Below are 19732 nucleotides of genomic sequence, written 5' to 3'. Positions count from 1 at the left end.
GATCATTACTGCCAACAAGAGGAAAAATTATGAAAACATAGCCTTGATTAAATAAATAAATAAATAAAATCCCATGGTAAGTCATAATTATGATACATAAAGGCAAAATCTTGACAAAAAAAGTCATATTTGAGGGGGAAAAAAGAGCCAATTATGAGATAAAACGTTAAAATTATGAGATACAGCCATAATGTTGAGGTAAAAAGCCAAAAATTATGAAGAAAAAAAGCCTAAATTTGAGGTTAATAGCCAAAATTAAGACATAATAGTTGAAATATGACATAAAAAGTCATAACTGTGAGGTAAAAAGGCAAAATTAAAAGATTAAATCATAATCATGTCATGAAGTCACTATTATAACTGTTGACCTTTTCTCATAATTTTCGACTCAACCCATAATTATGTTTTATCTCAATCAGCTTTGACCCATAACTCTCTAATAATAATAACTCACCATGAATCATCTTTTTTCATCATGCAAAGTTTTCATATTTTTCTCTCTAGCTGGCAGAAATGAGCTTCCATATAGATTTCATCCCCTTTGTTGGCAAACTGACCCGAATGCATCGACCTCGTTAAGCTGCCATCTCTCCAGCAGAGACAGACTGAGGTCAGAGAGGTCGTTCACTTATTGATCCTTCATCTGATCAACAAACTGTGATTGGTGGTATTTTGTGCTAATTTATACTGCTGGATATGTAAAAAAAAAGTATAAATTATAAAGCCTTTTGTGTTCCAGAGGAAGCTGCGTGTACTCTTAATAAATTGCCTCCAGTGATGCCACTCAGTGGCTAAGTTGCATTGTGGGTAATGTAGGCACCAGGTTTTTGAAAAGGAAAAAGAATATGTAGAATAAAAACGGTGATGTCTGATTGTCTTTAAACTGTCCATGAGTCCAACAGTGTTACAGGAGTGCAAAGCCAGACCAGTTTTCAAAACCTGCTGACTACATTACCCACAATGCAACTCGCCTTGAAGTGAAGCCACTGAAGGTCATTTATCAGATTACATGCAGCCTCCTCTGGAGCCACTAAAGACTTTATACTACATTTTTCTCACATATACGGCAGAAATCCCTCAGACCTGTAAACACAAGTCATATTTCTTCAGTTAATCTTTAACTTGCTCAGTTTTTAACCATCAGTCGACATTTTAAAGACAAAAATGAATAAAATTTTAATGAATAAATTACATGTGATGAAAACAATGTACACCTTTATTTTCATAAGGGTGGTTTATTTTAATTGTCTGTATACAGTATGAACAGGAGTCTATATTGATATCCATATGTGTAAATCCAACGCTTCATTACACTCGCTCACCCTCCAACAGGAGGTCCTGAAGCAGACTCACCAGGACTTAAACCATGGCACCACCACACAGTCCCCGTCCCATCCCGCCCTGCTTTGCCCACCCGCGACCTCTAAACTCCAAAAACCTTCTTTTTTAAATATACTGCAAAGATTGTACAGAATATAGAAACCCACACAGTAAACTAAAGTACACAAATATTTTTTACTTTATGCCCGGCATAAACCAACACATAAATTGCGACTTTGAGGCTACTCGGATTAATCTGCTGAACGTCTGGCGTGGACCAGGAGGAGGCTCGAATCCCGTGAGGATGTTACAAGGCCAATTCTTCAAAATAAAATAGAAAATATTACTTTTTGTTAGATCTATCGCACGGTAACTAATGCAGCTAGTTTGTGGCAAGTGAGCAAATACAATGTTTTTGAAGTCTCGTAGGGTTAAAACCTCGTGATGATCCGTCTGGAACTGAAACTAAAAGCGCTTGCAAAATTCTGCAAGCTCATTCATGGTGAATACAAAAGCAGGTAACATAAGCACTATACAGTTTTCAATGTTTACATAAGCGTATACACACAATCTATAATATAACAGAGTAGACTATGCCATGAATCAGTAGTCATAAATATTACATTGTGCATGTTCTATTGCACATGTCAAGTGTTTGTATGACATGGTAGGTATGGGTTAGTTACCTAGACGTCATTTGTTTTAATACAAAGATGCAACAACACAGATTTCATAGGACACAGGCTATACATTTTCACAAATCCACTTTTTTTCTTCTTCTTCTTCTTCTTAGGATGTTTTTCCTAATTAAACCAAACCTATAATACAACAGTGATATTAAAGTGTGATAAATATTCATGCACAAACAGATGATACTACCTAAGATCTAGTATGTGAAAAGATACTGCTGCACAAGCCAGCCGCTGTGAACGAGGTGGGAGGTTTTTCGGCTAAACTGGACGTGAAAAACTTAACAAAAAAACACAAAATGAGTGATCGGTAAAAAAAGGCACATGGATCTGAGAGGAGCGCGCACACACGAGCACACACACACACACGTCTGACAACTGCCTGGAAGTTCTCGTCATCGTTCTCAACAACAGAATCAACAAGGTTACGAAAAACAGACAATCACATGCAACCACAGAAAAAGGTCCCGCACTCGAAACTAAATCAAGATCTTCCCACATTTTACATCACACGCCTTTTTTCATTCTGGTCAAGTTTTTCTCCATGTGTTCCAAAATAAGTCGAGGGATCCTAAAGCGCCTGTCGATTTACTAAACGAAGGATGAGGATGAGTTGAGTCTTACTGATACGGAAAATCATTAAACATAATTAACGGGTGCATGTTATAAACTACGAATGGGAGAGCGGAGGCTGGCACACGCTGCTTTCTGGGCGAATGTCACATTTGCTACCCAGGACTGAAGAGCAGCTCAGTTCATGGGATGCAGGGAGCTTCGGGGAAGCTCTCGCCCTCGGCGGTGTGCTGGACTGTGTGCTCCTGCAGAGCTGTGAGGTCAACAAAGCGCTCTCCGCACCACACGCACTTAAACTGTGTCTCCCGCGAGTGCACACTCTGGTGCTTGGCCAGGTGCTCGCGCTGCTTGAAGCTCTTGTCGCAGCTGGCACACTTGAAAGGCTTCTCCCCGGTGTGGACTCGCCGATGGCGCTGCAGCTCCGATGAGTACCTGAAGCGCTTTTCACAGTCGGGACATTTCAGCGGCTTCTCGCGGGTCGGGTCGCAGCGGTGCTGAACAAACTCGGAGGACGACACAAAGCGCTTGTCGCACAGGGAGCATTTCAGCGGCTTCTCCGTGCAGTGAGAGTTCTGGTGGCGCTGCAGCGTCGAATTCTTTTTGTAACCTTTGCCGCACACGTCGCACTTGTAGGGCTTCTCCACTTCTCCGCCACATTTGTGCCTCAGCAGTTCTCCCGATTGGCTGAAAGACTTCTGGCAGGACGCGCACTTAAACAGACTTTCCATCCCGTGAACCTGCTGGTGGTAGAGCAGGTGGGACGGCTGAAGGAAGCCCTTATCGCAGAGGTTACACTTGAAGGGGCGATCAGCTGGGTTTTTGTGAGTGCGACGGTGGCGTACGAGAGCATACTGCTGTTTGAAACTCATCTGGCACTCCTCGCACTGGAAAGGCCGCTCCTCCGAGTGGGTGCGTTCGTGCTGCCGCAGGTCGGACGGGCGCTTGAAGCTCTTTCCACACGAACCGCAGCGGAAAGGTCTCTCCCCCTCTGGCTGGCACTGATGGTGCAGGAGCTCCGACGACTCCTTAAAGTGCATTTCACACAAATTGCACTTGAAGAGGTGCTCGCCTGAATGAGCGTACATGTGCCGCACGAGGTGAGAGCGGTGCTTAAAGCTCTTCTCGCACACGGCACATTTATACGGCCGCTCGGAGCTGTGTGTGCGCTGGTGGTGTGCCAGATGTGAAGACTGGCTGAAGCTTTTATCACACGTGTCACATTTGTATGGCTTTTCACCAGTGTGTACTCTCTCGTGGCGGGTCAGCTCTGACAAATGCCGGAAGGCCTTATGGCACACTGAGCACTTATATGGCCTGTCTGGTGCTGAGGCCTCAAACGCAGGAGGAGACGAGGCACTGATCGCTGCACCGCCACTGGACGTCTCTCCAGTGGAGGGCTGCTGAGGGTTGGCAGCTGACGAGGTCGGGGTGACGTTTCCAGAACCCGGCCGGTACGTTTTCTCACAGATGGAGCACTTCATCGGGTTGTTGCCGTTGCCGTGCGAGTTGTGATGCTGGGCCAACGAGGTGAGCAGAGAGAAGCCCATCTTACAAACGCCACACACAAACGGTTTCTGCTCCACCTGCACACACTGATGCTCCAGCAGGTCCGTCGCCTGGCTGAAGATCTTCATACACTGAGTACACTGGAAGGAGCGGTCTTGGTTCACCATGCACTGGTGTTCATGAGGGTTGGCCAGGTGAGAGATGTCATGGCCACAGGCGCCGCACTTGTGCCCTCTCTCGCCCCCTACCTGTAAGGAGGGCTGCTGGGCTTGAACCGTGAGCTGCTGGCCGTGCTGGGGCTGCTGCAGGGATGCATCTGGCTGCAGGACGACTCCGTACACCGTGCAGCCCAGGGGGTTGTCAGCTCCCTGGGGGAGCGTGTGCACAACGGAGGGTGGAGCCACTGCATGTTGCTGCTGCTGCTGCCACGCCTCTGTCATCCTTCCACTTCGCATACAGGGACTCAGCACTCAGGAGATGAAGGGGTTTCAGTGCAGAACTGAGAGGGTGGATGTGGTTCAGGAAAGGTCGACTGGCACCAGAGAGTAGCCGAGTGCTTTATGTGTTCACACACGTCCTTTGAGATGAGGTGAGAAAACCTGGAGGGGGAAAAAAACACACAAACAAAATATCACTAAATCAGCTTCAAACACATCAAATGAGTGAATATAATGCAGGCAGGTGAGCTGTCAGCTCCTCACATGACCCATCATAAACCAGTGAAGGAGACACTGACTGATAAGACCTGTGTTTACATTCCTGAGAGGGAAGGTTGTGAGTCTGTCAGGATAAAACACAAGAGTGTGTGAGTGTGTGTGTGTGTGTGTGTGAGGCTGCTGGCTGTCAGCTCCTCTGTGTGGTCAGACAGAAACGAAACAAACCACTTCAGTATCTGTGGAGGCCTACAACAAGTTCATCGATTATTGGCGAACAGATATTAGAAGAGTGCTGTGTGAATGTGTAAAGTACAGTGCTGGTGCTGTTATCTGCTCGGCTGGTAGCGTGCTGACACATCTGAGGCACTTCCCTCACAGGAAACCCACAAAAATAACAGTTAACATAGCTTCAGCCAAACCAGACTGGGGCTCGGTCTATTTCCTGAAACGGAAATCGGTGAACGTGAAGCTCCAGTTTGTAAAATAAACGTGCATTTTAATTGTTTATGCCGCGAATGTGTTTCCCACATCACGTCTGCTCCGTTCAGCTCGCTTTGCTGGACAGAAATGTTGTTTCCTGGAGAGATTTTCACGATAGTGTTTCTCTTCCAGGATGTAGCTCCCCGACGTTAGCTTGTCAGCGTAGCTAGCAGCTAACGGCTAACAGCTAGCCGCAGCTAACGCTACTAAACAACTGGACTTCCGATCAGATAATCAGCCACATATCTCCAGATCGATAACTTATTAATCGCGGGGTATGTGAAGGTGTAAACAGCAGGTTGTTGTTTTTTTTAAACACGAGTGCGACAAGATAAAAAAAAAAGCGAGCGGAGCACGGCGGCTCGCAGGCTCCCGTCGGGATGCCGCTTTATGAAAGGCCACGATAACGTTTGATACGAGCCTCCACTGAAAACGGACCCCGAGTCGGAGCAGGCCTCCCCGGAGCTGCGGGGGAAAATTCACCTTCTGGAGCCGAGCCGCCGAAAAACACACCCGTCACAAAAAACACACGCGGGATAACTCACCCGGGCGGCTTATCGGTGGTTTTCGGTCCCGTCTTCAGCCTGAGGTCGACAACCTTCGGTGTATCTAGTGCTCGCAGAACCGGCGGTAGAGGGGATGCGGTTGAAGCCGGACGCCATCCTCCTGCAGACGGACGGACACCGGAAGCCGCCACGCAGAGAGCTGTCGCCGCGGAGCTGCTGCCGCTACAGCCGCTGCATGCCGGAGCTCCGACCCGGAGCCGAGAACAAGCCGAGGAGGAGAAGAACCGCCGTCCGAGTTTGTTTCAACAGCATTCAAACAAACACAAAGGCCAATGCGAGCCTGAACACATTAGCTCCCGTGTTTCCTCGGTGTGACAGCAGGGGGCAGCGTTTCCCTCCTCCAGCCATGTAAACACTAAGCACACCTGCAGCCGGCAATGTACCGGGTCACTGCCGTGAGAGTACAACAGCTGTGAAGAAGTACTACACTGTCAGAGTACTGCATTCACAGGCTTACCTGAGTGAAACTACAACAGCTGTGAAGAAGTACTACACTGTCAGAGTACTGCATTCACAGTCTCACCTGAGTGAAACTACAACAGCTGTGAAGAAGTACTACACTGTCAGAGTACTGCATTCACAGGCTTACCTGAGTGAAACTACAACAGCTGTGAAGAAGTACTATTATCAAAACATACCACAAGTACTGCTTCAGTATTTACAGGTACAAATACTGAAGCTGAAAGCATCATAAGCAAAATGAATCATCATGCAACATGACTAAATGTAATGTTTATTGTTTATTTAGTCATTTAAATGTATTTGTATAAAAATGTGTATATAAACTGTGTTTACTGTTGGGTTTCAAACTGATTGGACACAGCTGGGTAAATGTAGTAAAAAGTCCAGTATCTCCCTCTGAAATGTAATGGAGTAAAAGTATAAAGGAGGATTCAAAGGGAATACTAGAAATTGAGTAAATGCACTGGGGTACATTGCATTTCTGTTTTTATAATAAAAACTAACAATATAATATAAATGTTAAAAATAATTGTATACATATTATATAATATAGATTTAAATATATACATGTATTTTCTCTTTAGAAGAAGAGATACTCGAGTAAAAATACCTCGATTTTGTACCTACGTACTTACCACTACCATGAAAACCAAAAAAATGTTTTTTAACCTTATAATTATATTATATCTTGAATAAATCATCTCGAAATCACCCACAAACCTCATTTCTGTAGTTACAACTCTTCTTCTTCTTGTTTTTCTTCTTCTTCTTCTGTAAATCTGTTTCTGCTGTGGAAGTCGTCACACACCTCCAACTAAATGACCTCTGACCTCTAAGCTTTCAGCCCAACTGAAAACAAAGGTTGGACGTAAACTTCTTCTTCAGTTGGATGAATACAGTTTATCTGATCTGCAGTCATGAAGGATGAAGAGATACTTTTACATTAGAGCCAATGTACAATATTAAAGGGACAGTTCCCCCAGAAATGTAAATCCAGTCATCATCTCCTCCTGATGATATAAAGTCAGGTGAAGTCTCGTCGTCCATAAAACATTTCTGGAGCTTCACAGTAAAACAGAGTTGCAGCATTCTGCTGAACAGCTGAAGCAGCTGGAGACTCGATTTAAAACGGATTAAACAACCAAAGAAACATAAAATGGCTCCAAACAGCTCGTCTGCTACCTCTTCACACAGGGTGCATGCTAACACTTTTAGCTTAGCGACTACAGTGAAGATTTCGGCTTGAAAAAAGTTGTAAATATTGTGTTTTCAAGTTAATTTGTGATCTTCCAGAGACTTGTGCTGTGCTGACCTCATTACCAAACATTAATGTTGGACCTCATTAGGCTCTTGTGGTGTAAAGACTGAAGCCAGAAGAGTGGAGGCTGTTATCGCATCACATCAGTGAACATTTGAGCGTCCACATGCTTGATTTTAAATTGATTTTAGACAAAGTTTGTGTCAACAGACATTTAATCTTTTGCTGTTTGTATAGAAATGTCGTGGCCACAGATTAAAGAGGAAATACTTCTTTCTTTTAGACGACGTCAGCTGATGTGTTGAAGATGTTTCCACATTCAGAAAACACGAGCACGAGGAACAAAACCATGTTTTCTCTCTGTTGTTCGAGGTGACTGTGCTGCGTTCACTCACCTTAATGTTCTGATTTAATGTTGGTGTGAACACTAAAAGTAATAAAAGTATATAACAGCAATAACAAGTATATATTAACAGCAGACGACAGCTGGAAAAACATCACAGCTGTTTAAGATTCACTTCTGTTTGGATATAATCACCAATAATAATCCTGAGAACTCAGCGTCCAGATACTTTATTAACTATACTTACCTGCTCACCACATGTTCCTCACACAGAGAGATTAAAACACTTCAGATTAACTTGTTTTAATGATGTTTCTCTTCTTCTTTCTCACGTTGGCTTCGACCTTTTGACCTTTCATTCATAACTGTGAAAATATAAGTAAAGTCTTTAAATCTACGAGCTGTTTCTGTCATTATAAGGCTGATATGTGCAGTGCTGGCTGCTGAATGTGTCACTGCCTGCACCAAGAAAAGACATTTATAAAAACATACTTGTATTATATTCTTGCTGCCACATCTCCTGATTTATTGTTGTTTTATTTTTAGCTTATGTTCGTGTGTGTATACGTTTACATACATAATAAATAAGATACACGTTACTGAGTGTGTTATTTTGTTTCATTTATCTATTTTATCATCAATTTGATTATTTTAACTAATATTGTCTTTATTTCCATCCTTGTTTTGTTCATATTTGTGACGTTTAATAATCCTTTAAGAATTGTAATTGTAATTTGGCACCACGTGTAAAATGTGACGCGCATAAAGACAAAACTGAATTGAATATAAGGCTACAGACATTAGACAGTTAGCTTAGCTTAGCATAAAGACTGGAAACAGAGGGAAACAGCTAGCCTGGCTCGACCCAGACTGAAGTCCTGAAGAACTAAACTAACTAAACTAACTAACTTAACTCGTCAGCAGCAACACAACAACCTTCCTGCTGTGATTGAACTCATCAACACTTTGACTCTGTCGCCTTCTTCAGACTTCTTGTAAACATCAGTCTGCTGATGACTGAAGATCTGGATCTGGGAACATGTGTCAGATGTGTCATCATATCTTTAACCAGTGTTTAACTTTCCTGAAGGAAACTATCAGATGAATTTCAGATTAAATTGACAATTAAGTTTTATCCTATCGTATATTTGTGAGTCTGTTTGCAAACCAGAAAACCTTGAAACAGCAGTTTGACAGTTTAACCTCAGAGTCTCTTTACGGATAAATCCACAGACAAGACAGTAACAGAGTAACCAGTAACTGTAAAATATCACATCGTAGGTCTGAATCTGGACAATCATCGCTCTCTCCATTAAACGCTGTTAACTCTGCAACACATCACCAGCTGATATCAAACTAAATCCAGATATAAAATCTTTACCCACAAAGGTTAAGCGCTGCCTAAAAGCAAAACCAGAGCTGTATGTATATCGATGTATTGTGATGTGCGTTTTATTTTATTGTGGTTTTATGATACCAACTAAAGACAACAGCTGTTACATTGTGTGTATTGGACCAATGTTAAACTGCATCATCTCTATTAAAGGTCCTCTTTATAAGAAAAGTTGATTTTTTAAACTCACTCCCAGCTCATCACAAACTTACTCTCAGGATGGCAGTCGACTCGTCCTACGATCCCAAAGAGATGATGAGTTTTTTGATGAGTTGGGAGTGAGACTAAAAAATCTACTTTTCTTACAGACAGCATCTTTAAATATAACTCAAGAAAATAAAAAAATAAGTAGAAATATCACCTGCAGTAACCTTGAATAACCACAACGTTCATCACTGGATATTCTGAATCTGGCTTCAGAGAAAATAAAGTATTTTAACTCTCAGAAGAAGGCGATGTGGATAAACTCTTCTCTCTTATGAGATTTTATATCCTGATATTAATGTTTTGTGATTTCCAAGTTTCTTCAAAATCAATTGAGAAACTATTTGTAGGTAAAATAACCAGAAACTTAAATTAAAAAAATCAAATTCAGCCATAAATATCTTCTGATGTTTGTCTTGTTCTTCACCACCTTTATGAAAACTGCATAATTCGACTGAAGAGGCGAGACGGCAGCTCAGTCGGCTCAATAAAATGTTGTTATTTTACGTTTCTGCAAACCACTGCTGTGTTCAGATGTGAGCATGTCATACACATCATGACGCTGATGACAGAAACATGACGAGATGTGTGCAGATGAGCTGACTTTCGGGTCGGGAGGCGGAGGGGACGGCGGTGGAGCGAGACTTTTGCTGGCCTCGTTTGTGGCGACAAAAAACAGATATTTTTAACCAAAACAGGATCTTCTCCGAACTCTAACCAAGTGGTTTTTGTGCCTAACCTCGAACATAAGCACAGTGATGTCACAACATGAAACTGAAATTGTAAAAATGGAAAATAGAGAAGAGTAAAGTTTCAACATCTCCGTGGTTTGCAGAGACGGAAATGGCAACATTTATTCTGGCGGTCGGGTCGGAGACGGCAGTAATAACGACACCAAACTCGTTAATTTCAAACATTTCATTATTTTCTCCACATTAACTTGGAAACAACCTCATAAACCAAAGAGTAAGAAAGAGCATGCTCGGGCATGCAATGATGTCACAACATGATGATGCCACTGGGTGCGAAGTATAAAACATACAGTAGCAGAGAGTTTCTTTTTATATCATTCATAAACTCAGGACATGTCGGTATCCACTGAGAGTTAAAAGCTAGCGTTGTATTTTACACTGCTCTCCATTGTCTCACGTAGCCTTGTGTTGCTGGATAAAAGAGACGAGAGGGAGAAACTCACAAACTGACACCAGATTGAGCAGGCTGAACAAACATGCTGAAAAAAATCTCATCCGGCCCAAAAAGTGTCTGGAAATGACACCGTAGAAACCCCATTTTTCCCTTTTTGACTGGTCCAAAAGGGGGACGGGGAGAGAGAGACAAAACAGTGCATGCCATTTCAGGGTGAGAGAGAGGTTTGTGGGGAGGGTGGAGGAGGAGGTGGTGGTGTGGAGAGGTGGGGTGGAGGGTCACCTTTCTTAATGTTGAAGGTTACTCGTCTCCTCTCAGCCTGCCCACGTGGGGGGGTTTGTTCTGGGGGGGCGGGTCGGGTCGGGTCGGGTCGGGTCGGGGGGGTTTAAATAAATTAGAGACGGAAAATGAATAAGTACGAGGCACTCAGCATTCTCTCTGTCTTGCAAACTGCAAAAAGTAACAAACTTGAATAATAATGACACATACACATATATAGTAGAATTAGTGGTTATAACATAACAGTCTCAAGGCTGTACAAAGGGGCAAGGCTGAATCCTCCTCAGTTTGTCAGCAGTTTAATGTAAAGTGTGTGTATGTGTGTGTGTGTGTGTGTGTTGTTTTTGGCGTGCGAATGTGTCACTTAACAATAAATTCATGAAGTTCCTCGAGGGGTTTAGACTCGTGGGTCTGGGAGTGCGTCGGTCGCCGACGTTTTCGATCTGATTCGGTCAGATTCTGTGATTCTCGACTTTTGGGGACGTGACGTCTGCCGACGGGAAGTGATAACCAGGATGGCGTGCGTACAAATGAGGACAGAAACAGTGATGTTAAAGGGATAGAAAATGCACTTTTTAAAACCCCACACAGCCTCATGCAATGGTTGTGTGCGTTCGTGTAGTTCGTAGTGGAAAAAAAGAAAAGAATAATGACGGAGCCCTTTAAAATGGATCTACTCTTGCAGCATAGTTCTGTATGTAGCGCATAGTGCGAACGGGGGTTAGAGACCGGTGGACGGGGCCGAGAGGGGAAAAGGGTTGGAAGGCAAAAAGGGGTTATTGTCTGATGCTCTTGGTTAGCATGTTTCTCATGATAACCAGGACACAAAGGGGTTGCTATATTCTTGTCTAGAATGATGGAAAAATGGGCCAAACTGCCTGTGCCATCTCCAGTCCATAGCTGATGGACACCCGTGCACGTGTGTCCCAGTACACCGCGCTAGTTTAAAGCTGCACTCTCGACTTTCTTACTTTCTTTTTCTATGGTTGCAAGCTCAAAGGAAGCATTTTTGAAAAGGAAACGGTGCTTTCGTAGAAACTCAGATGGGCTTCAACAGAGGTGAAAAGACCAGTAGCAACAATAGAAAGGCTCTGCTGTGTCCGTCACTCGGGCTGCGGGCTCCAGTCGAATAGGCAGAATGTCCGTCTCAGTAAGTAATAATATAATATACCGTAGTTATCAATAAGTCTTAGTAGATCATACCTGTATAAGCTTAAATAAAGAAGTGAATGAAAAGAATGGCTACTCCAATATTGAGTAAAATGACCATAACCACCAGAATAGAGCTGGAGCCCTGAAAGACAAGAGAGGAGAGAAGAAGTGACGTTAGAGCAAAAACACTGTGACGGAAAAACATGGAGGCAGAAATAAGAGAACAACATGGAGGAAGACTGAAGAGGAAGAAGAGCCAGAGACTCCACAACTGTGATAATAATACTACTGATAATAATAATGAAAAGAGGAAGAAGAAAAAGAAGAAGAAGAAAGCAGAAGAAGAAACTGAGAAGAAGTAGAAAAAGAAGTAGCAAAGGAAGAAGAAGAAGAAATAGAAGAAATAGAAGAAGAATCGATACCACGACTTTCATTTGATAACATTTTGATAGTAACTAGTTACTTTGCAGATTACTTTGCTGCATCAAAGTAGAACATTTTTAAATTCATTTCTTTAATCAGCAATCTGATTAAATCTGATGCTGATAATCAGAAAAAAGCTGAATATCGAATCAGTCGGACTCACAGTATACAGTGTTTACATACTGTACATGTAATATATGTATATTTTACGTTTACGTCTACTTCTGATACTTAAGTACATTTATTATCAGACACCCTCAGACTTTTACTCGACCACTGTCTGTATGGGCAACACCTTTACTTTTACTCGACTTCTGGGTATTTTTATAAAACCGGTCCGAACAGACGACAGGGGTCAGATGACTGTATCTGTATCATGCTTTGACTGTGACGACTCACTGAGTTTGATTTGAGGGTGAGATGCTCTCCTTCCTGCTCCAGAGTGATGGGCTGAGACTTTAGGGGTGGGGAGAGGGTGAGGTCCCTGTGCAGCGGCCACTCCTCCAGCTCCGCCCCCACATTCAGGTTGTCCAGCATCTGTACAGAGTCCATGGATCCCTCTCTGACCGGCCGAAGCCCTCGGGATCGCAGCCTGTTGTTTTTGGGGGCCGGGGACTCCTGGCCGAGCCCCCGAGACGTCTGCGAGTCCGGACACAGCCTCATGTCCACCGTGTAGTCGTTCATCCGCTCCTCGTCCTGCTCCGTGAGCCGCGAGTGGGCGGGGCTCCACCTAAGGGTGCTTTCAGCAGTCCAGCCCCCGGTGAGGCCGTCTAGCCTTTGGTCGATTACAGCATGCTCGTTAAGCTTGTGGTTGGACGGGTTGTGCTGCTTTGGATGGTGGTTGGAGTAGACATGCTCTCGAGGGTTGTAGCTAGAACAGAAGTGGTCCTTTGCATTGTGATTGGAGGAGATATAATCTTGGGACTTGTGATTGGAAGAAGCATGCTCAGAAGTCTTGTGATTGGACATGTTATGTTCCAAGGCCTTGTGATTGGATAAAATGTGCACCTGCGGCTTGTAGTTGGAAGAGGCATGCTCGCAGGCCTTATGATTGGTGGAAGAATGATCCCATGTTTTGTGATTGGACGACGAGTACTCCCTCGACTTGTGATTGGAAGAGGCATGCTTGGAGGGCTTTTGGTTGGACAGGGAGTGCTCCCACGCTCTGTAGGAGGAAGCATGCTCCCGGGACTTGTGATTGGACGACGATTTCTCCCGTGGTTTGTGGTTGGACAGAGGGGCCTGCTCGTGGCCGTTAATCTGGCCCTCCTGCTCCTCCAGCAGGGAGGGCGTGGTGGAGCGGCTGCTGCCTCCTCGGTCCGGATACATGTCATCAGTCCAGTTGTTAGCCCCGGCCCTCGGCAGATCCATGCCCCGCCCCTCCACCAGCACCTGGATCTCGGCCCCGCCCTGATCGTCCACGGCGCTCTGGCGCATGAAGCAAGCATTTCTGGGACGATGGCCGTGCTTGGGCGGGCTGTGGGGGGGCGAGGTGGGCACGCTCAGCACGGGGCTGAGATCAGGTGTGATTACAGGTGGCGTGGTGTCCGGCGTGCACAGCTCCGGACTGTCTGTTCCTGTGGAGATCACCTCGTGGTCTTTGTCCTTGGCGTCCTGGTGCTTGGGCCTCTGACATTCGAGCCCTATGAAAACAGTCAGAGAATAGCACCAGTGAGGTGATTTGGCAGCAGTCCATCAGACCTACAGTGTGTGTGTGTGTGTGTGTGTGTGTGTGTGTGTGTGTGTGTGTGTGTGTGTGTGTCAGTGTTGTTAGCATGCAGGGTAACAAAAGGAGAGAGAAGCTGCGTACAAACTGGATCCTGACAATCACTGTTGGCTCAGAGAGGATCATGGAGGTGGAAACACTTGATTTATTTCATTATGAGATGATGATACGAACGTAAACTCACCTGCTGTAAATCCACATATTTAATATACTTTTTATTAAATCTTAAAAAGCAGATTTTAGGTGAAAATACTGAGTACAGCTCAGTCATTTTCATAATTTGCTGCCTTTTTTTTTTTTTAATCCAGTCACGACTTGTGACTAATTGTTACAGTCCGGGCCTCTCGGGGGAACTGAAGCAACAAAAAGTGGACAGAAATTTGCCAATAAAATAATTTAGTGTTATTGTTTCTCCTCAGCAAACACAAACTGAGCCAAAGAAACAAGAAAAGCCAAAATTAATGTGGTGCAATAATGTTTCTACATGTGAGCGAGTTCTTCTTGAACTAATATCACACAATGTTGTGATCGTATGAAGCCGTCATGTTTATAAAGTAAAGAGTTTATATATTTACTCAAGAACTGTACTTTGATTAAATGTAAAAAGTATTTGTGTTTACATTTTCTGCTACTTTATGTTTATCTGACAACTCCAATCATGTTGCAGTTTCAGATTACTAATAGAAAAATATAATCCACAAATAAATGATGATGTATTATTATTATTATTGTTATTATAGATTAAGACGAGACGTTATTGATCCTCAGGGGGAAATCAACAAGCTACCCAGCAGATAAACAGTATAAAGTGATTAAAATGAGCTCCAGCTTTAACAGCGTCAACATTAAAGTGATGAATGTATCAGTGATCATAATCATATAATATAATATGTATTATTCTAAAACGAGACACTGCATTACGAGTACTTTTACTTTTGGTACTTTAAGTGTATTTCGGTGATTTTAGCATATTTCACTTCTCTTGTTTTTGTCTTTCTTGCCGGCAGCTTCACTTTTTGGTTCACTAACTTGTTTCCAACCACGACAGGCAGATGTTTCCATGACTTCATTGTTCACTACCTGCTCAGCAGCAAACAGCGAACGGACACATTTAGACATTAGCTGCCAAATATTTCCCATAAATGAATCAGGTGGTCGGAAACATGACTCCAATGAAGACTAACAACTTTCTAAAGTGATAACAGAGAGCGAAGTGGGACCTTATTTCATAAAAACTGTATTGTATGTCATGAATCACATATGATGTTTGTCATCAAACTAATGAAACATCAGACTGAAAATACGTCATTATAAAGACGACACAGCCGACAGTGTCGTTAGTGACGTCGACTCGTAACTTAGACATTGTAGAGCTGCTCCTGTATATCAGCAGCTCACCAAACTGACCAGCTCTCCTTTTTTAAGACCTTTTCTTTTTCTTTTTTCTTCACAACTCAAACAGGATCAATAAATTATTTGTCTCTCTTCATTCTCTAACATACAGAGTTATTCTGAAATAAGAAGCTTGAACCAGCAAAGTGAAGTAAAATGATTATTAATTGTCAAAATCGTAGTTCTGCCCATCAACTAATCAATTAATCAACTAAATGTTGCAGCTACATAGTTCAGATCCATATTTTAATATTCAGCAGACACCTGCAGGTTTAAAGGGATTATCAAAATGTACTTTAATACCGTATCAAGCCATCGTATGAGAGCCTTTAGGAAATGATCTGCATATCTTGTTTTGTCCGCTCACCGTTTCCGTAGATGTGGAAGGAGGGCGAGAGCTCTTTGGCAGCTATCCGGGCCAGTCGACACTCCTCCGTGGCCTTCTGAGCCACTCCTTCAGCTGCCTCCGCCTTCCCACGAGCGTGGCTCATCCTGGACAGGACAGGTAGAAAACACTGCAGTCACACAGGCTGAACATGTAAAGGTTATTATTGATTCTCTATCCATGAAGATACAGAATCAATATGAAGATCTGAGGCCAAATCTGCTCTGTGAGTTGTGATATCCAGGATTTATTTTATTGATTCATTTTTCTGTCGTCTTGTTTTGGATGTTTCATAAACATCCATAGATGGATGGTGTATGGATGTATGGACGACTGTCAGGGCCAAAATTCAACAATAAAAGCTCGACTTCAAGCCATAAACAGAAGATGTTTCTCGGTCATATCGGGACTTTTGGTGCCTTTACGTGTGTTTTGCTGACCTGGACATGGCGATCTCTGCCTTCTGCTTGGCGATGTCTGCGGCCTTCTCAGCAGCTTCGACAGCCCGGTCCACCTTCTCTCTGATTTTACTCGCCCTCAGCGGGATCAGGTTCTTGCGTTTGCCGCTCACCAACACGTTCTGCTTGTACTTTCCTTCCTCCTTGGTGCCGTCAGGGAAGGTGGTGCATCCATACCCGTGCCTCTTGTTTCCCGCCCACTCACCTTCGTAGTGCAGGCCGTCCGAGCGCCGGCTCACGCCCCAGCCGGCCCTCTGGTCGCTCCGCCACTCGCCAGCATACATTTCTGTGACAGTGGCATCCACAGGAGCGCCCTGCTCGCTCTCACTGGTGTTGGAGTGGATGTCGGACGCAGCAGAGCTGACGGTGCTCATGCCGGCCTCGCTGCAGAAGGAGCTCTGCTTGCTGAGCTGACTGGCCAGAGAGCTTTTGGACTCAGAGCGTCGCAGCTTCAGGCCGCTCAGGATGGACTGCCGGAAGCGGCCTTTTCTCTTCCTTTGGCGTTCGGCTTCACTCGGAGCTGTCAGGGCGAACCCGCCTCGCCCCACAGGGCTCCCCGCCAGCCCGGCCACCACCCCGTCTGTGGGCGTGGTGGCGCTGCCGTCCTCCAGCACAGCCGGAGGGCCGTGGCTGTGCTCGGAGCGGAGCGAGTTTATGGATGTTCGCAGAGGGAAGAGGATGACGGCCGCCATGCCGTACGGGACACTCTGCCGCACGCCATAGCCATGACGCATCCCACCGAGCCACTGGCCCTGGTAGGTTCCTGAGGGACAAACAGGGACACAACGAGAGTCAGGACGGGAACATTTTCCATGTTTTTATCCATGACAGCTGCACGATGCCAGTGTCCGACTGTCTGTCCTAAACTTTGAGCCAGACTGAAATATCTCAACAACTACTGGATAGATCATCATGAAACCTTTCTCCATTCATAGTTTCCAGAGGATGAATCCTGATGATCTTTCTGACTTTGCAGGGGCTAGCTGGTTAGCATGCTAACAGAGTAGATATCTCTGCGTTGGTTGCAGACATCACAACGTCAACACTGTTATTTCTTCACATTCTGTTGATAATTTTAGTTGTTTTTTTGCATATTGCACCTTTAAGTTTAATATTGCAGGATTTGCTATAAAGACACATTTCTACCAAGAGCAAATGATAACAGCTAATCGTCACTTTGGAGCCTGACGAAGAAACCAAATCCAGATTTCTCAGTTAGAAGCCAGTTTTGCAAATCCCTGTGAAATATGGTCTAAATCTGAACAGTTAATCAATGTCTTTAAATAGTCGCTGAAGGAAATTTCACAAATGCTCACTGTGTTGAGTGAAAAGTCTGGACGTGTGGAGGGTCAGGTCTAAATTTTTAATTCGTCCAACATACTTGCAAAACTAAAAACATTCACATCAGCACATCCGTCCTCTGAGGATCGTTTACACAAAATTTGGTGATGATCCATCTAATAGTTGTTGAGATTTTTCAGTCTGAACCAAAACACATCCAGTCCCTCCAAAGTACTAATCAGCCTGAAAGCACCGACAACGTTTCCTGATGTGGACTGACTCAAGTGATGAACATTCACCAGATATCCCACAGTGTGAGGGAGACGACGCTCTTTTACATTTTGTGATTTGTTTTTAAGAGCGAACTGAACAGAAGGAAGCTGTGAGGTTTGTCTGCACCGACAGCGTCCAGGTTGTCTGTGTACAAATGTGTTAACTGAATATTTTAGTGAGTTTTTCTGTAATTTACTGTTGTAACCCTGTGTTGCTGCCGGTCTCCCCTGTGAAAGAGACTAACCTGATGAAATAAAAGATGTATTGTGACATGCAACAGACCATATGCATGTATTATTCTCGTGTGTAAAGGTTTTATGCGGTTGCTACACCACCAGGAATAAAAATCTTTGAAATCATTCAGTGCCAAACCGAGGCTTGTTGGCACAACATTAAAGCTGTGAAAATAAACCAAACGCTTGAAATAAACCCAGAATAAAACCACGTATTTGGCTTCTCCTCCACTCCAGAAAAGTACATATGTACTTTCTAAAAACTGGCCAAGTGCGAGTATTTATCGAGTGAACCTGACGTCTTTGTGCCGGTTTAAGATTTGGCAGATTGGAGGGAGTGGGTGTGTGGAGGAAAAACCAACGTACTACAGAGAGAGAGGACGACTGTGTGTGAGGAAGTACTAATACCACAAAGTATAATCAGGAAAATGTATTTGCATTAAAAGTAAAAGTACTCGTTCTGTAGTAAAATGTCCCCCGTGTCTGTTCTACTATAATATATGATCTCATTAGATTATTATGACGCAGTCGTTCATGTAAAAGCAGGATTTCACTGCTGTAGTTGTTGAGCTGGAGCTCATTTTGAATCATTTTTGTACAGAACTAACACTGCTGATCATTTCCTCCATTAATCAATTGATTGATTGTTCGTCACAATTCTGGAGACAGTGAGAAATGTGGTCACGATGACTCAGAGCCCTGTGAGTCCTGACTCCTTCATAATGTTTGTTTTGTCCAACCAGGAGTCAAAACCTCAACGTTATCAAAAACTAGCATGCCTCTCGTTTGAGTGCATACCTCCGCCGAAAGGCCCGACATGTTTAATGCAGCCTAATCCAAAACTACAGACGAGACTCTGTGAAACGCATTTAAATCTGCTACATCATTATTTGGATCCATATCAAATTGTACTCAAGGATCCGGCCCCCTTTATACGTATGTGCTGTAAAACGTATCCCACAATGTTAAAGAAAGTGAGAAACGATTCCTGGACCCGTCCCTTTAATCGGATCTGCACCAAAACTCAATGGGGTCTATTCTGGGCTGAGACACGTCCTCCATCCAAGTTTAGTGGAAATCTGTTCAGTAGTTTTTGTTTAATCCAAACAAACCAACAAATAAAGAGACACGGGCGAAAACAAAACCTCCTTAAAAAAGATGATAAATGAATAATAATAATGAAAATAACAAACGATTTTTAATTAATTCTCCACGGACTGATTAATCGATTAATCGACTAACTGTTTCAGCTGTACTCGTATAAACTGTTGAGTCGTTTCATTTAAAAAACAAAATATCATATTTTATAAACTCTTAAAATGTTTTATGTGTAAAAAATCTTAAGTTGTCAAGTAACTCAAGTTGTCAAATAATTATAGTTAAGTAAAAAATACAATATTTCCTTCTAAGATGTTGTGGAGTCGAAGTAGAAAGTGTCATGAAAACACTGAAGTACCTCAAATTTAAAACTAAAGTACAGCACTTGAGTAAATGTACTTAGTTACACTCTCTCACTCTCTAGATGTGTTGAAAT

General features: G+C 43.5%; 2 protein-coding genes across 5 annotated transcripts in view; both read right to left on the bottom strand.

The window, feature by feature from the left end:
- Positions 1-1496: 1496 nt before the first annotated feature.
- znf319a (zinc finger protein 319a) lies at positions 1497-6957 on the bottom strand. The gene is made up of 2 exons (XM_084361482.1): positions 5770-6957; positions 1497-4687 (listed from the first exon to the last, which is right to left on the bottom strand). The coding sequence occupies exon 2, from the start codon at positions 4541-4543 to the stop codon at positions 2765-2767; it is 1779 nt and encodes a 592-aa protein (XP_084217608.1). The 5' UTR covers positions 4544-4687; positions 5770-6957; the 3' UTR covers positions 1497-2764.
- Positions 6958-9283: 2326 nt separating this feature from the next.
- The window catches only part of jph3a (junctophilin 3a), a 23193-nt gene continuing 12744 nt past the window's right edge, over positions 9284-19732 (bottom strand). For all 4 annotated transcript variants that reach the window (XM_084358753.1, XM_084358755.1, XM_084358752.1 and 1 more), the window contains 4 exons: positions 16394-17174; positions 15936-16060; positions 12850-14093; positions 9284-12169 (listed from right to left, as the gene is read on the bottom strand). In XM_084358753.1, coding sequence (XP_084214879.1) covers positions 12089-12169; positions 12850-14093; positions 15936-16060; positions 16394-17174 — 2231 coding nt within the window. In that variant the 3' untranslated portion in view covers positions 9284-12088. The remainder of the gene's footprint in view (positions 12170-12849; positions 14094-15935; positions 16061-16393; positions 17175-19732) is intronic.

The sequence above is a fragment of the Pagrus pagrus genome, assembly GCF_965226575.1.
Source record: "Pagrus pagrus genome assembly, chromosome: 1".
In the NCBI taxonomy this organism is placed as follows: Eukaryota; Metazoa; Chordata; class Actinopteri; order Spariformes; family Sparidae; genus Pagrus; species Pagrus pagrus.
This window is presented reverse-complemented; position numbering and strand designations above follow the sequence as displayed.

Bases quoted from the DNA above. Each gene is read 5' to 3' on its own strand.
- znf319a (XM_084361482.1), bottom strand. From the start codon at position 4,543: ATGCGAAGTGGAAGGATGACAGAGGCGTGGCAGCAGCAGCAGCAACAT.